Source organism: Camelus bactrianus, chromosome 6 (genome assembly GCF_048773025.1).
Source record: "Camelus bactrianus isolate YW-2024 breed Bactrian camel chromosome 6, ASM4877302v1, whole genome shotgun sequence".
Taxonomy (NCBI): Eukaryota; Metazoa; Chordata; class Mammalia; order Artiodactyla; family Camelidae; genus Camelus; species Camelus bactrianus.
The window spans coordinates 33,597,289-33,614,905 of record NC_133544.1 but is presented as its reverse complement, the minus strand read 5'-3'; the positions used below and the strand labels follow the sequence as shown (position 1 = coordinate 33,614,905).

Here is a 17,617-nt window from a genome sequence, read left to right as displayed (position 1 = left end):
GCACACCGAGTCACAAATTTTGAAGAAATGAATCTTCCTTGGGATCCAGACTATTTCAGTTCTTGAAGATGTTGATACACATTTCATGTCCAAATGTTTTAAGTACACATGTTCCTGTATAAGGGTCCTAAGAATCGGGTAATTATCCCTACCAGGTGGTTGTGGTCCAATGAAACATTTCAGAAGCAATAATCTCACACATGGCAGGTTCTCGAGTGGATCTCTGCAAGAGACTGAGGCTTGAAAACATCATTATATTCTTTCAAGACCATCCAGTATCCTCTCAGAGATGGACATGAAATGCAACAAGCACCTTTTTTCTCAAAGGTTGGAAGATCAAAAACTAAATCACAAGCCCCTAATTCAAAATTCTCACTAGGATCATTCTGAGTGTTTCTCAGTTTTGACTACATATTCGATTGGGATGGAGATCGAGGAAAATTGGAGGAGCCACAGGAGTTACTCATTCCAGGCCCCATGTCTCAAAGTGTTTGTTTTAATTGGTCTGGGGTGAGATCCAGGCATCAGTATTTGTTTTTGTTTTTGTTTTTGTTTTTGTTTTTTTATTGAAGTATAGTCAGTTTACAATATTGTGTCAATTTCTGGCGTACAACATAATAGTTCAGTCATATACATATACATACATTCATTTTCATATTCTTTCTCATTATATTGAATATAGTTCCCTGTGCTATACAGTATAATCTTGATGTTTATCTATTTTATATATAGTAGTTAGCATCAGCAAATCTCAAGCTCCCTATCTATCCCTTCCCATTCTCTTTCCCCCCTGGTAACCATAAGCTTGTTTTCTATGTCTGTGAGTCTGTTTCTGTTTTATAAGAACATTCATTTGTCTTTTTTTTTTTTTAGATTCGTTTTTAAATCTTCTCAAACAGTCTAATATGCACTTCTCCAGCCAGGGTGGAGAAGCACTGATTTACTGCAATAACCCTAAATGCTGGCAGCTGCAAAAGAATCCTGTTATCACTATCAAAAATTCAGATAGCTAAATTCTATTGCAGACACACTGAATTGGCTCCCTGGGGTTAGAACACAAAAATACAGCCATGGAGGTCAGTCTCATGCTTAGCAGGGTTAGGAAACTTTGCTCTAGTACCTTGCTACTCATAGTGTGGACCAGTATCACCTACGAGTCTATTAGCCATGCAGAATCTGGGACCCACCTCAGACCTGATGAATCAGAACCTGCATTTCAGTGAGATCATCAGGTGATTCCCCAGACTCATGAATATACTCATTTCGTGCATCCTTTCGTTCTTTTTAAGGGCTGGAGATCAGGCCAGGGAAACTAAAGGACTCAGCAAACATAGGGAAAGGGCATCTACCGGGGGAGAAAGACAGAATTAGGCCTTACTGTTTAAGACCTTCTATTCTATTACTATTATTTCTGAACTGCAGTTTAAGCTTTTGTTCTCACTGAATATAAAAGAAGTACTTCCTCTTTACAGTGGTATTTCTTCAGACAACAAGGAAAATAACTACACTCAATTTACTACCATTACAAATTAATCTCATTCCTAAAGGAGACCATATACAAACCATGAGGTCAGTAATTCTGCTGATATAAGTTTCTGGAAGAAGAAAAGTTACATTCAGTCAACGAAAACAATACAAATGTCTGTGAGATGTTTCTTCCTTTCTATAGCAATTGCAGAAAAAGAATGTTTTCCTCTGAGGTGCTCCAACATTACCTTATCTGCATGATTAGAAAGTTATTTAGGCTTTTTTGTTTTATTTTGTTCTGTTTTTAAGAAAACTATACCCTTCTCTGATCCAGAAATTCCATGGACATTAACAAGGGTGGAATACCTTTTGTGGGATTGAACCTCTCTCTCTCTTCCTCTCATCTTTTCTTTTTATGCAAATTTATGAGAGAGAAGTATTTGAAAGCACCAGTACAGAAACATTTTCAGGTATTTTAAGAAGTGAAAAGACACAAAAGAATTCTAAAGTACTGAGGAAGGGAGAAAACATGGAGTGGAGGTAAGAAGGGAGAGGACTTCACTAAAATAAGCCAGGAACACTGAGTAAAACAGTCACTAATTTATAGTTTTTCCAAGGTCTTGTGCTGCTTCTCAGGAAAGTCAACTGGATTTTCCCCCGATTATATTTATTTAGTCCTAACTTTGGAGAAGCACACCACACAGAAATCATTGCTCTTATTCTGAAAGCCCTAAAACCTTGGCAACAGAGCTCTTCCAGCAGAGGTGAAGCAGGCAGGAACCCCGCAAAGTGAGCTAAGGGCTATTTGCAGCCACTCTCCCAGATCGCCAGGGCCTCCGCGAGGGAAGGAGCTGAGTGCGGGTACTCACAGCTCCAAGTACCCCCCTCCACAATCCTCTGATTCCAAGAGCTAAAGAATTCATGTTCCAAAAATCAGTGGCCAAGAAGGGAAATGTGGAGCTTAAAAGCAATACAATAAAATTCATACAAAGCAATCATCTAAAGGGGACTAGGGAGGGTATTTCAACCTTGCTGGTTGTCAACTATTCATTATAAATTTAGATCTGGTTTAGGATCTGGGTTTTATTCGTAAATTAACTTTGTGTGGATATAGAGAACAAACCAGCGGTTACCAAAGTGGGGAGAGGGAGGGAGGAGGGGCAACATAGGGGTAAGAGATTAAGAGATACAAACTACTATGTATAAAATAAATAAGCTACAAGGATGTATTGTACAGCACAGGGAATACAGCCATTTTACAATAACTACAACCAGAGTATAATCTGTAAAAATTTTGAATCACTATGTTGTGCACCTGGAACTAATACAATATGATAAATCAACTGTACCTCAATTTTAAAAATCCACTTCAGAAACATAAACACATATACATACCCCCTCCAATAAAGTTTACTTTGTTGCTCACCTGAACCAGCCCCTGTTAAAACCTGAAGCTACATGTTTCTAATCCCCAAGAGCCGTCACATTGACCATGCTCATAATCTGGCCTCTGATCGCCTCTGCACACAGTCACACTGAACTAAGCTCTCTTTGGCTCATTCTTATTTACTTCAAGGGAATGAAGAGGGAGTGAGATGATAAAGTGATAATGCAGTGATCTCTAGAGCTGGGAAACCTGGCAACCTTCCAGTTTTCTCCATCTCTGTTTTATCCATCTCCATCCCTACTTGTATCTATACCCAGATGCTTGAGCCAAAACCCTGATTGTCACCCTTCACACCTCTTCGTTCACGCCTCCCATTTATCACCAAAACCCTAATAATTCTACCAACAGAGGCATGCACTTCTCTTCACCTCTGCTGCTGCCATCCCAGGCCAATCCAGCATCATCCCTTGCCTGGACTATTACAGCAGTCTCCTAGCTCGCCCCCTACTGTTGCTGTTCCTCCCTCCAGCCCAACTTGCTGTTACACAGCAAGTGACCCTCCGTGGCCAGGTTTTGTCCACTGCGCTTGGAATACAATCAAAAGCCTTAGTCTGAACAGCCAGGACCCTGTCTCTCCACCCTGTTTCCTGTCTTTCTCTTTTTTCGCTCACTGCAATCCAACTACACTGATCTTCAAGCTTCACAAACTTAGCCACTCATTTTCTCTTTCCTTAGGACTGTTCACATGTTTTCTCTTTGCCTGAAATGTTCTTCTGCCCATTCATCATCTAGTTACCTCTTACTTTAGGCCTCAATTTAATACTAGTTCCTTAGAAAGATCTTCCCTGACACTATCTCCCAATCAAAACTACTCTCTGTTACACTTGATCACAGCACCCTCCCCTTTTCCTTCAAAATGATTACCACAATTTGTAATTTATATTTGGTGTGGGTTTGTTGAATGCCTGTCTCCTCATCAGACTCCAAGTTCCAAGAGGTCAGGGACCATGTCTATCGATTCATTGCTGTACATCCACAAATGTTTGTTGAATGGTCAAATCAAATATAAAAATTCTTACTCCTATTTAAAGTCATGCAGTCAATAAATAATTACTAGAGCAATGCTAGACATTGTCAAGAATGTATAAGGATCATGCTAGGTGTTTCTCCTCAAAAAACTGACAATTCTGTATGTAAAAAAGAAAAAAAATTTACGTGTTCCAACGCAGATTCCCCTCAACTCAGGAAACTTGTGAATTTAAATCATGGAGCCTATATCATTTTTTTTTCAAGCCTGTCTTCTGGGTGAGTGATATCTATAGACATGTTTAAGTTTCAGAGAAGAGTAACAGCAGAACAATCCCTGAAGCACATACAGCACCTTTTATTTGGGTTAGATAAAATCCTGGCGCAGGTGGCTAAAGAAAAGAGTAAGTAATTTATATGTTATGCCCACGTCCACAATGTTGATTTCTGGTAGGTGCATCATCCACTTCTATTATGTCAATAATAAGACTATAAAAGGGTGATATGTTTCATGTCCTCACAAACGCACCTTTATCCTAAAGCTCTCTAGCAAGGAAATTTGTGTGTGTGTGTGTGTGTGCGTGTGTGTGGACACATATACTTTGTACCTTCCACAATGAGACTAATTATTCTATAATAATATTGGCAACATTAAGCAGATTATCACTATGGGAGTTTGAAATATGCAAAAAATATCTGTTAATTTATTCAACTTTGTTCAGCTGTCATCAAAGATAAAAATGTGCCTCCACTTTTCATCTCCTTCAAGATCAAAGGTACATTTTTCAGTCTCTGTGCTTCTTTGATGGCATTAACGTCGTCATTTTTCCATCTAGCCACAGTGGCTCACAATTCATGAGATATTTTAACATATATTCCTGAAATTCTAATGGTAGGAATAACGGCAATTTTGTTATAGAAAATACTTCTATGCGCACACACACACACACACACACACAAGAATGTTCAATAATTTAAAGTTCCTACTTTTAATAGTTGATGTTTTGTCCATGAGAAGATAGGATTCTAAAAAGTACACTGGTCAGAATCATTAAAAGCAGAAGATAACTGTGATAATGGCCTATATGATTCACAGTCTCCTAGTACAGCAGGAAACCTTTACCCTTATACAGATAAGAATGAATTTTTACTGGACTTTATTACAATGATATTTCTTAAAGTACCTAAAGATGTAAGACATTCACAGTTACATAATCTTGGGTAAAAGCTAAATCAGTCAAGATGTATTTATCAGGGAGAAAATGTATTACGTATTTAATGTTTAAGCATCATTTTTCAATCCTGCAAATAAACAGATCTTGTTTTTGCAGCTGTTCTGAAGGGATTATATTTTCTTTGAAGTTAACCTTTTAAGGCAATCAAACACTAATGGCAAGATAATGAAGAATTTCAATTAAAAGACTACTCTAACTTCTGCACCTGGTAGGAAAACAGAAGCGAGGCTTTTATGAATGCATTTACAATCCAATTAATTTTCTTAAGCTTTCTCCTATTTTTTTTTTAATTTCAACTATCTATGAAATAGGAGCTAATTGTTCAAGAGAAAGATATATATCACAAATTCAATCCTTTGGCTGGATTTCACTAAGCCAGTTACCAAAAGGCGAATTTCCGCCTTCTACAGTTTCTTCAAGCACTGCCAACTACTGCGGTAAAAAGAACTGATGGTTCTTTTGCTCTAAGTGGAGTTTTTTGTTGGTGGGGGAAGAATGGTGTTTGTTTTGGTTTGAGTTTTTTCTCCAAATAAATAAGCCCTAGTAAAGTGAATCCAAATGCTTTTAAGCTCAGATCCACCCAAGACTTAGGGAAGTCTCAACTATTTAATACTTTGCTTTCTTCAGGTCAAAAAGAAAATCTCCCCTATTTTACCTTAACTAGAGAAAATAGGAAAAGGTGAATATTTATTAAGCCTTTGCTATGATGAAGCACAGTGCAAGATTTGCTACATTTATGGGTTTGGGGACTCTTTCCAGCAACCCTGCAAGTTAGTTACTATAATCCTGTAGAGCCCGAGGCTATCACCGAGAGTAAGTAATGGCAACAGCCAGGACAGGAGACTGTGTCATCAAGACAGAAACACCTTTGCTCTGTTGAAAGCACTGTTCTCTGAGGCTTGGAAATGTCCCAAAGAGTCCCAGAAAAATGACCGGTTACCCTGACTGTGGTTCCTCTGGTAGAAAGAGAGACTGCCTCAGGATGAGAAAGGAGAAACATCACGCCTCTCACTCCTCACTCTCAGAGGAGAGCTTTCGTTTCTGGGCCCAGTAACAAGGCAACTCTTCTTTTAACCTCAAATTCCTTCCTTGGTCTGTTATATTTATATACACGGGGTGCACACAATGTCACTTATGGACAAATTTCATGCCCTGAGATGAGTCAGTACAGCGAACGGGCATGAATTCACTTCCTCTGCACACAGCACTTACAGGGGGTACAAAAGAAGTACACGGCAAAATTCTTACCCCAGGGATTAGAAATCTGGTCAGGAAGTAAGGCTCATGTCACACTGAGTGGGAAGCTAAAAGTGTCCCTAAGATTTCTAGACTAAAAGATTCAAATATTAAAGACACTTTTGACAGAAGGGGAAATACCAAAGGAAGTAAGTTTGTTTGAAGCTAAAACCAATGACAAATTTAATTCTCTGGCCACCCTGAGTTTTAGATAACTGTGAGAAGTACAGGAGAAATTCTGTAAGTCCCTGGAAACACAGGACTGGAGCACAGAGAGGATAAAGTTTAAATTATGACAGAGGACAAGCTTGCTCAAAAAAGGAGGGTGAAGATATATAAGAAAGATAGTCGAAGGCTGCAAGGACTATTCATCCTTCAGGAGGATGCAGAGGAGGACAGAGGAGAGAAGGGGAGGGGACAGGAGAGAAAGGGAAAGGAAAAGGAATAGAAAGGGAATAGAAAAAGAAAGAAAACAGGCAGGAGAAAGTGCAAAGTCATGAAAGCCAAAACATGAACTTGTGTGGGGAGGAGAAGGAGCACAGTCTTAAATCCTGCAAAGCTGGAAAAATACAGACAAATAAAAGGTTTCTGGATTCACAGGAATGCTCATCTGTAACCTTCTAGGAAGTTTCAACATTACGTTTGACACAGGAAAGCGCTGAAAAGAGGTGCAAAAGGAAATGGTGGCCAAGAATTAAAGGCTTCAACTACAGATGGTGCACTCAAAGATTTAAATATCTAAATAATAATAATAACTAACCACATGAACTAACCACAATGGTATTGTTATGTGCCAGACACTTTGCATGTGTTATCTCATTTAATCCTTACTCTGGCACCATAAGCTAGGTACTACTATTACTTGCACTTTACAGGGGAGAAAATTAGGTACAGATAAGCATCAGAGCCAAGACTCTAATGAAAGCCTCCAGAACCTATGTGCACATTGCCCCTCATAGAAAAAAAGGAGAAACATTATTTTCATCATTGTGTTCACTGTGCATCCCCAGTGCTTAGATCAGTGCTAGCACGTAGTGGGCACTCAACAAATTTTTGTCACAATAATGAATAATTAACTAGAAAGAATATGAGAGTGAAGTAAAAGGATGAGAGTTGTTTTTAGGGGAGTTTATTCTGGGACTATTTAACCCTCAATGAAAAATTCCCCTATGAAAATAAACTAATTGTACTTCAATTTGTCCCAAGTCAAAACTATGCCAGCAGACAGAAAAGGCTTACAGAAAAGTCCAGGATAAAGATGAACTTTTGCCCTCAGTCTAAGTGAGCTGTTTGATTTTCAGTTAAATTTGGTGATCTGAGGCCAGCCCTGCAGACTCTAAAAAGCCAAAATCTATTGGCCCTCTTCCTCTGGATACCGCACAGGACTGCTTGTGCTCCTCAAGGCAAAACTCACCGAGAAGATGCATGAACTGGTTCAGATCGAATCTCAAGGATAAAACTTAACCATTCGTAACTCCTAACTGCAAAATGGTTTTTAAAAAATAATTTGATTAGGATCAATAAGTTTCTAAACAATTATTTCTTATATAAAATTGTCCAGCTTTTAAGCCCTTGGAAACCAGAACAAAAGTGACAGAAAACGTTTCAGCTGTACCTCAGCGGGAGTGACGAAAGTGAGGTCACTTCCACGTTCGCCTCTCAGGGTCCCCTGAGCAGCACTGGATTGGTCCTACACGATGTGATTTCCATTTTCAGCTTTACACACTGGTTAACCAAATATTTTATATTATGCAATCACTGATACAAGCTTACTTAATAGATTTGATCAGCACTGTTTTGGAAAGACTCAATTCTAGACTTGGTTAATTTAGGAGACAAAAATCAAAAAACATCTACTCAACGAGTACTTAGTGCTATCTGCTCTTCACAGTAGGGGATATTAAAATATGCATAAAGTATAAGCTGTATCTTCAAGAAGCTTAGTCCACATATCAACATTCCCATGATTTCCCAGTTATTAACTCATTACCTCTAGATACTGCTGACTGAGCACCTCAGCTCAGATCTCAAATCATAAGTCTCATGAAATCAACAGGACTTGTACTTTGTACTTATGTTTCCCTGATGGGACCAGACCCAAGAAAGAAAGAAAGAAATCCATTTCAATAAAATTGCAAATGGCTTTTCAACCACTCTTCCTTTCTAAATTATTTCACTTCTTGTTTAATTTTCCTATCTTTTCCCATGTGAAACTTAATATATCACAAAACTACTATCTAGAATGCACACAAATATTTCTCTTTGTTAGTGATGGTATCTACAAACAACCAAATAATAAAATAATGTCTAAACTACACACTGATATATGTGACAATATTGTTATTACCCTCATTCAACCAAATGAGGGTAATTTTCAATCGAGACCAAGACCAAGTCTTTTCAATCTTAAAACTTCTATATTATATACAATGAGAATATTTAAATTATTCTTTTTAGTCATTCTTCAATGATGAAAAGGAGTCATATCAACAAATGAACTTACTTACAAAACAGAAACAGACTCATAGACATAGAAGAAAAACTTATGGTTACCAAGAGGGAAAAGGGGTGGGAAAGGATAAAATGTGAGTTTGAGATTTGCAGATACTAAATTCTGCATATAAAACAGATATACAACAAGTTTAAACTGTATAGCACAGGAAACTATATTAAATATCTTGTAATAACCTATAATGAAAAAGAATATGAAAACAAATATATGTATGTGTATGTATGACTGCAACAGCATGCTGTACACCAGAAATTGACACATTGTAAACTGACTATACTTCAATTAAAAAAAGAAAAAAGACAGGGAGTCATATCATACATTATTAAGCTAGGATATTCAGTGGAACATACTGAGGATCTTTTTTCAGCCGCATTGAGGTATAATTGACAAAAAAATTATATATATTTAAAGTGTACAACTTGATGGTTTATTTTATATATATATATATATGGTAAAATGATTACCACAATCAAGCTAATTAACATATCCATCATCTCATAATAGTTTCTTTGTGTGTGTGTGTGTGTGTGTGTGTGTAGGGAACAGTAAGACTGGAGTTCTTTAAATTCTAAAATGGACATGTTTTATAAAATGTCCCTTTCTTAGAGCACATCAAGACTACTTTCTTTGTGGGGAGGGTACAACTCAGTGGCAGAGTGCATGCCTAGCATCCATGAGGTCCTCAGTTTAATCCCCAGCACTGCCATTAAAAATAATAAATAAATAAACCTTATTAACTACCCCCCCCAAAAAAGTGAATGGCATTAAAAAAAAAAAAAAAAGACTACTTTCTTTGACCTCAATTTCCACAATAATCACCACTGGTTTTGTGACTTGTTAGTTATTTTATCTGATTTCACAATGTATCTCTGTTATTCATAAAAATGCTGTATGGTATATTTTAATTTTTCCCATTAAAACTAATTTTGTTTGAGACATTTCAGAGCCTCTCTCAAAAATATGATTTCTAACCCTATCAAAAAGAAAAAAATCCCTAAAACCAAGATTCAGACTTGATGATCGGCAGAAGACAAAACCTCTTAAAGTAAAATATCTCTAATCGTATTTTTGAGAATTTAATAAGTTTGGGGAAATTTGAAGAATATTTACTTTAGCTCTGTATTTTATTTTTAAAGTTTGGATAACATCAAAGTACTAGAATCACATAATACCCTAGGTAAGTAACTGTAAATCTGTAAACTATATTTTAATAAAATCAAAGCACTATCATGAATCTACTTCACCAGTTTAATCTAAATTATATCAAGACATCTGATAAGGAAAAGATTTTGGAAATAAAAAATATATATTCATCCTTCCAGTTTGACTATTACTTACGTATCATTACTCTGCACAACTTTATATTTCACATATATTATCACCATACTGAAAAAATGTATTACAATAAAATTAAGTTCATATGCTAAAGTAAATGCTCTACTAGTCTAAAATTTATTTAAATTTATTTCCTTACATAAATTTTTTTTGCTAATATAACTTTCATTTAGTCACAAAATACTAGTCACCATCAACTAGAACAAGATTGTAATAATTTAAAGAAATAAGTACCTTCTTCATCTCACTTGTCTATATGTCTTATGTTTTAGATATTTGCTGCCAAGAGTAACAACTGATTACACTGACTTCAACCCCCAATCAAACTTGAGGAAAAAGGACAGAAGAGAGAAACAGAAACATATTAACAACTTGGTTCACCTGTGGCAGGACCTATAGCGACCTCTTGTGGTGAATCCTAACTACAGCACTCTGGAGAACAGTACCAGCTTTTCCTAGGCTAGACACTGGAGAATGTGGAAGCATTGTTCCTCCATGCTAGCAAACAGCTGCTATTAACAATGAAAGCAAAAGATAAATATTGACTAAATTAAAGGATTTCTTTATAGAAATCTACTCAGTCACTGTCAATTAGAACAATCATAGCTACTCCCTTTTATTAAAAAATAGAGTTTTACAAGGTTCTTTTAGTAGGGCAGTTAACAGAGGGCCAGGCACATGGATTTCTTATACACTCTACTTCTGGACTTAAGCAAAAGATAGGCACCAGAGCAATTTCTAGTGAACACAAGAGTGTCCTGGGATAAGCAACTGTCTAGCAAACAAAGTACTGCTTTCATTATTTAAGGCAGTGTGGACTCTAAAGCAAGGGACAATATTCTGGCTTACTTTTACATGTAATTTAGGAAGTGGTCAGTATAATTTCAATGTCTATGCTATTTTAAAAGAAAAAATGATACATTATAAGACCTAGGTAAACCAAAGCTTCAAAAACACTAACTGGTTTTATCAACCTTTCCTGAATAGCAGTTAAGATCCTTCAAGAAAAAAATATCAAGAACTCTATGCCAAAAAAAAAAAAAAAAAAACATTTGTTTTTCACCATTGCTTTTAAATTGGATGCTTATGAGTTATTATTCCTTTTTGTTTTGTTTTTAAATCACTAGTTCTCTATTTCCTCTCCCATAGGTTCTCATTTAAGATCTCAGTTTTGACAAATATTAATCACAGCATAAAAATGATTTTGAATTTTCCTATCAGGAAGACAGAACCAAGCAGAGAAAGTGCTTGTGCAACCAGGTATTTCAAGCAAAATGGAAAACAGTATATTGAGCTTCTCTGGAAGGTTAAGCAATTCATAAAATACTGCCTTTTCTGTTTTCTTCTTTCCTGGACCCCTTTTTCCTCAAAGAGAAAAACATTTCTAGCTTTTCCTAATGTCTAAAATATTAAAGCACAAAAATAAATTTAAAATAAAATATTAAAGACTAAATAAATGTTAAAAACTATTAACAACAGTTAAATTCTAATTTAAAAGACATTATTTTTATAGTTATAAATTTTCAAAATAGCAACCTAGTTTACTGTCACCCAAACTAATCATTTCTGCCTATTTGTTAAGGATTCAGAAACAACATACACATAAAACGTACTGCCCAAAGACATAATAATTGAAGTCCTGAGAAATGTTTTGCTTTTAGGAATATAAAATTCCTCCTGAAAGTCTTAAGAAACTGTTGCTTGCTTTCAGGTACTTACCCCCTACCCGCAAGTGTAGGTACACTCCCTACAGCCCAAAATATACTGATGAAGAGTTTACATAAATGTTAAAATTTAAATGAGGGAAGATAGCCTAATAATGTTCCAGACACAGATTCCGGTCAGTAAGCACTTTGGACAGGGGCCTTCTATGAAGACATTGCACGCATGTAATGAACTCACCATAGTTCCCAAACTTTCCCTTCCTAGCAAACTATTTTGATCCTACTAGCCAAAAATAGATCTAACTCTTGCTTTTGCATTTATGCTTTTGACCTTTACAACTTCTTGAAATAACAATGTACACTCTATATTTACTAGAATCACATGTTAAGATTGACTATAATTCCTTTTATTTGTCTAAAAATTATCTTATCTTGTCTTTTATCTTGAAACTAAAAAGAGGAATCCCCTAATTCTACAATTTTGGGATTTGGCTATAAAGTATGTTTATATCCATCCTACTCAATGGCCCTCATTATTCTATTTTATAGACTGTGAATCACCAGTAACAATTTGAAATGCTTTCCCATAACAGACTGAGTCAACTAAATAAGGAAAATAAAAATCCAATCTCAAGAGGTGTAAAATAACAGTAAATAGACTACAGTGCTACCCTAGGGCAAAGAATACAGCACTGTTATTCTGGGAAACTGCAGCTGAGGAGTTTGGAACTTTATTAGGAAATCCTCAAGTTTAAAAGCCATATCCAAATACACCACACTTCTTGCTGTTTTGTTCTGCATCAAGAAGTTGTCTGATGGATTTCTAATTGGTTGAGACGTCTGCTCATTAGTGATATCCGGGGACAAGGAAATGCCTGATGTTTTCTCTTGGTGTCCACTGCCTTTCATACCTAAGAGTGCTGCTTTCTCTTCTTTCTTTTCCACTAAAGCTCTGCCAGTACTTCACTTTCAATGTCGTTAAGTTAGTGAATAATGAAACCTTCACTGTGACAGACTCCATCCGCCTATGAGAATCCCAAAGGGAATTTTCTCTGTTCACCTCAATTAGAAAAATTTATTCTGAGAAATTGTTTATTTCTCTGCCAAATCACATAGAAATGATAACAACTGTGGGATACTCCCACATAAACGTGTACAGAAATTTAATACTGTAATTCTCAATTTCTGAGGTTCTTCCTGTGCAAGTGGCACTGAGACTTTCCAGTATTGATTACATACACATGTACATATACTTACCTCAACTATCTAACACATCTCAAAGCTTAGAGGTTTTGAGTAGTGGTATGAAAAGTCAGCCATAAACAATTAGAGGTGATATTTAAAATGCCAGAATAGATAAATTTTCATTTGTACTTGGTGTCATCCATGGAAAGAAACATTAAACCAATGAAGTAATTACGACCATAAAGTGTAAAAAAGATAAAGCATTCATTAATTTGGATGGTAGATGTAAATGGGAAGTAATAAAAGCAGACGTTTCTAAGTCACATTAGGTAAGTCTTAATTTCATGGTATATCAGAAATAAAAGATATTCTAAAAACTTGGCTCCTAGTTCCAGTCTGTATAAGTAAAGTTTCAACCAAAGATGCTACATTAATAAACTTCAACCAAGGAATTCTCATCTCCTTTGTGATTACCATGCAGAGCAACAGAGAGCCTACGATTTTATTTTTTAAGGCCCTCTCTGAAAAGTCTTCTCACAGAACAAACTGCACGAAGTTGAAATAACCCAAGAGGATGAGAAAGCTGAAATAAAAGTGATTTATCTTAAATTGCTAATTCCAATAACCTTCACATTTCCTAAACTGGTTGTTTTAATAATAATTTCCCATTCTACTTAAGGATTTTGTATAATTTTAGTACAATAAGTAATAATAGTAACAAATAAATTGCCTACCTTTATGAATTTATATTTCTATTACATAAAAAATCAAAAACATACTTGGTATGACACTAGAATGGCTATAAATATTATAGTTATTAAAAAAAAAAAACCAAGACCAGGCCTATTAGCTATTTTTTCAACTCAAAAAGTCTGTTCAAGACTTATATAGTATCAGGCATTGATCAAATTGGAAGAAATAAAGTCACAAGCCTCAAATTAAAACCAAATAACATGTCCAAGATTGATGGGGCAATTGATGGGAAAAATACCCTGGGACATTGAAAACATATAGTCCCCAAATCAGGGGAAATGTTTGCAAGCCTAGTTTTAGAAGAGATCATAACCTAAGAATTAATATAACCTAATCTACCAAATCAGGAAAAGCATAATTGTATTTAATCATGTATTATTATTTGAGTGTCCTCTGTCTTGCCCACTAAGCAGGGAGCTTCTTGAGAGCAGAAGTGTTTTAATCATTTTTTTATCCAAAAGACCCCACGGAGTGTCTGTAGTACAGGGTACCCAAATAAATATTGTTTCAATGAATGAATGAGTGAACAAACAATGATTATGAAATTGCATGGAGCATTTCCATTGCTTTGGTCCAAACTCTACTATAATCAATATGCAGAAATGTCTTTCTTATAATTCTCCAAGCAAGGGATTTCAAAATAAAATAATATGCCTCTGAAGGAAAAAAAAAATTTAAAGGATACTTCACATATCTTGCTATTAAAATTGAAAATTATATAAAAGAATTAAAAACAAGTATAAGATGTAGATTTCATTAAAATGAAGTTTGTAAGGTCCTAAAGTGTGAACTATATAATCATACCCATTCAGAGTATCTTGGAGGAAATGAATGCTTAAGTGGATGGCATTTTAAAGACACTTTAAGGCAAGAAAACCTTAATATCAGTAACATGGCAGAATGGCATTTTTAAAAATTCTTTGTCCAGTTATTTCAAAAGCACAGTAACTACTACTTCCCTTCTACGTTTCTCCTGTTTTTTTAAGTCAAACCAAATATATCACATAAATCAATATAGACCAATGCACAATGAAAAAAAGAAACTTCAACCCAAATCTGACCATAATAATACAAATTTGACCACAATAAATGCCTTCCCATTTTTCAAGAACTGACTCTCCTTATTAGGTTCAACTCCAAATACTCTCTCTAACACAAGGCTCCTTTCAGCGGTGCCCATTGGGCCTGAAAGCTATTCCAGGGACTTAAATCTTATTAAGTAGCCACTTTCACAGCCATTCCCAACTTGAGGGAAACACTTCCACTGAGATTAACTCTAAGAATTTGATCAGTTTCTGCAGCTTACTTGGAAGAAAACGTGGGGGAAAGATGAACAAGAAGATATTCCTCAACAAAGCGAAACTCAACTCTGTTCTCCAGATGTACCTACACCCTACCCGCTGCTCCTCCTTGGCTTCCTCCTGTTCCGAGCTCTGGACAGGTGGGAGGAGGTTGGGAGTGCCGTGGGGAGGGGATGCAACTAACTTTCCTTCGCCACCCCATTCCCACCCCCACCCAAAATTAGGTCCAGCTGGAAACTGAAGCCACCAGGTAGGGCTGTCTGCATCTCCCTTCCCCCTTGGGAGAAGGATAGGATGGGGAGGATGGGGGGCGCGCGTGGGCAGGATGGAGGTGAGGGGGGATGTTCTGACTGCAACTCTTCTTACCACTGGAGCGCCTGACGATGTTCTCCAAAAATGTGTTCTGCGGTGCCACCAGCCCTCTCTTGCCCCCCGGCATCCTGGGTCTGGAAAGCAGCGGCCAGGATCCGCGGCGGGGGAGGGGGGGATGCAGGAAGAGAAGGTGGAGGAAGAGGAGGAAAAGGTGGAAGAGAAGATCGAGCCGAAAGAAGAGGGGGCGCGGCGGCGGCGACGGGGTCCCCTGACTGTGTCTCCAGCCCGACCCGGATGAGCAGCTCTGGGGAGGAGGACCAGGCAGTTCATGGTAGAAGCGCTCCCCCGGCCGCCGCTGCCCAGACTGTGGCGGTGCCGCACACGGGGCTCGGGAACTGCAGGCTCCGCGGGGCACAGTGCGCCTGCGCCGCCCCCGCTGTCGCTGTCCCGCCGGTGCTGCTGCTGAAGCTGCTGCCGCGGCGGCAGTCGCCTAGGCGCGAGATCAGCATTTCCCCCTCCTGCCCCGAGCCCCGGGGCCGGGGGAGCAGGAAAAGCCCACTCAAACCCCTATCTCCCGAACCCTTTACTGCGCCTTCCTCTCCCCCTGACCTAGCCCACCCCTCTGGCGCAGCTGGATCAGGGCTGCCCGGCTGAACCTAACTTCTGCCGGCTGTGCGCCTGCTGGCCGCTCCTCTCTCCCTGGAGACCGAGGCAAACGCTCGCTGTCCAGTGGGGCCGTGGAGTGGGAGAAGTGGAAGAAGCAGGCTGGATGCCAAAGAGGGCAATGGGAAGTCGGAAGGGTCACATCTCAGTTTCTCCTGCCAAGGTCCCGAGTCCTAGGTGCTTCTGGGGACGCGGCTGCCGGGGCGGAGGTGTTGATCAGCTCCCGCTCCAGCCCAGGCTGAGGGTGGAGCAGGGACTCACTGCGCGGTGCACCGGGACGCAGAGCAGCCACCTGACGCTGCTACCGCCCCCCTCCGGGTTTCAGCGCCCGAAGCTCAACAGAGGAGCGTTTAGCACCCGCCCTAGCCCACGCCTAGGAGCCTAAGCCAGATGAGGTCCGAGCGCAGAGCAGGCGCGGAAACTGCCCCTGCGCCCCAGGCTGGGACTGATGCGCGGGGAGTGTGGCAGTACCAACACACAGGAGCTTCCAAAGGCTGCGGAGCGCAGAGGCGAGCCGCGATGCCGGCCACCGCTAAGTTGCAGAAAAGGTTGCATTTAGTGCAAGGAGTAGGGGAAGAGGGTGAACAATTCACACCGGAGAGAGGGAGAGTGCAGCGGACAGCGTTTGCAGTGGAAACACAGTGAAGGCGGTGGGAACGAAGCTGCGCAGGACCGTGGAGTGCGGTCAGGAATCGTCTCTAACAAGGCTCAAAACCGGCAATAGGAGTGGAACCGTTAGAAACAGAGTCCAAAAGCCAGAATCTACGACGGAAAAATGAAAATGGCTTAAGTGCGAAGGGAGCGGGGAGAGATTGAAAGAAATGGGGGAGCTCAAGCCGTGGCACTGGCACCTTCTTTTATCTAAGGTAGTAGTTCTCAGAGTGGTCCAGGACTGGTTCTCAAAGTGGTCCCGCATCTCCTAAGAACTTGTTAGACATGCAAATTATCAGGCTCTACCCCAGAGCTAGGAAACAGGAATTCTAGGGCCGTGGGCCAACAATCTGTTTTAACAAGCTCTCCAGGGAAATATGATGCTCGCTTATTTAAGGAACATTGATCTAAGGCTTCCCTCCAGAGGCTTCACCTGGGCCTGTCTAGAAAGGACGACAGCATAAACAGGATCAAAGAGTGACGACAAAAAGTGCGCTGCGGCACGACCAGAGGTTGGTGACGAGGCAAAGCTTTAAGTAGAAAGGTGAAAGGAGAGTTGGATGGGGTCGGTGTCTGCAAGATAACCCAAGGCTTGGTCGCCAGAAAGCATCAGTGATTCCCACCACCACCACCTCCCCGGCAGGAGTCAGAGGAAACAAGTCCTGCTAGACCCCAGACCTGGGCAGGGAGGAAGGCTGATGAGAGGGCACTGTGTCTAACTTTGGAAACAATTACCAATCATGGCTCTCCAGAGACCATCACTCCCTCTCCAGAGCAGCAGGTGTAAGTAAAGGCCTTGCCTGTAGCTGAGAGACACATAAATGCACAACCAGAATCCAGACTTCAGCTTAGGGTCATTTTTTTCCTCTCTTTGAAATTTCCACCCGTTC

The 17,617-nt window shown here is 39.1% G+C and overlaps 1 protein-coding gene across 1 annotated transcript in view; it reads right to left on the bottom strand.

Annotated features, from left to right (window-relative positions):
* KCNH5 (potassium voltage-gated channel subfamily H member 5) overlaps positions 1-15,597 on the bottom strand; it is a 275,077-nt gene extending 259,480 nt beyond the window's left edge. Inside the window, exon 1 of the mRNA XM_010962243.3 lies at positions 15,468-15,597. Coding sequence (XP_010960545.1) covers positions 15,468-15,540 — 73 coding nt within the window. The 5' untranslated portion in view covers positions 15,541-15,597. The remainder of the gene's footprint in view (positions 1-15,467) is intronic.
* Between the last annotated feature and the right edge of the window lie 2,020 nt (positions 15,598-17,617).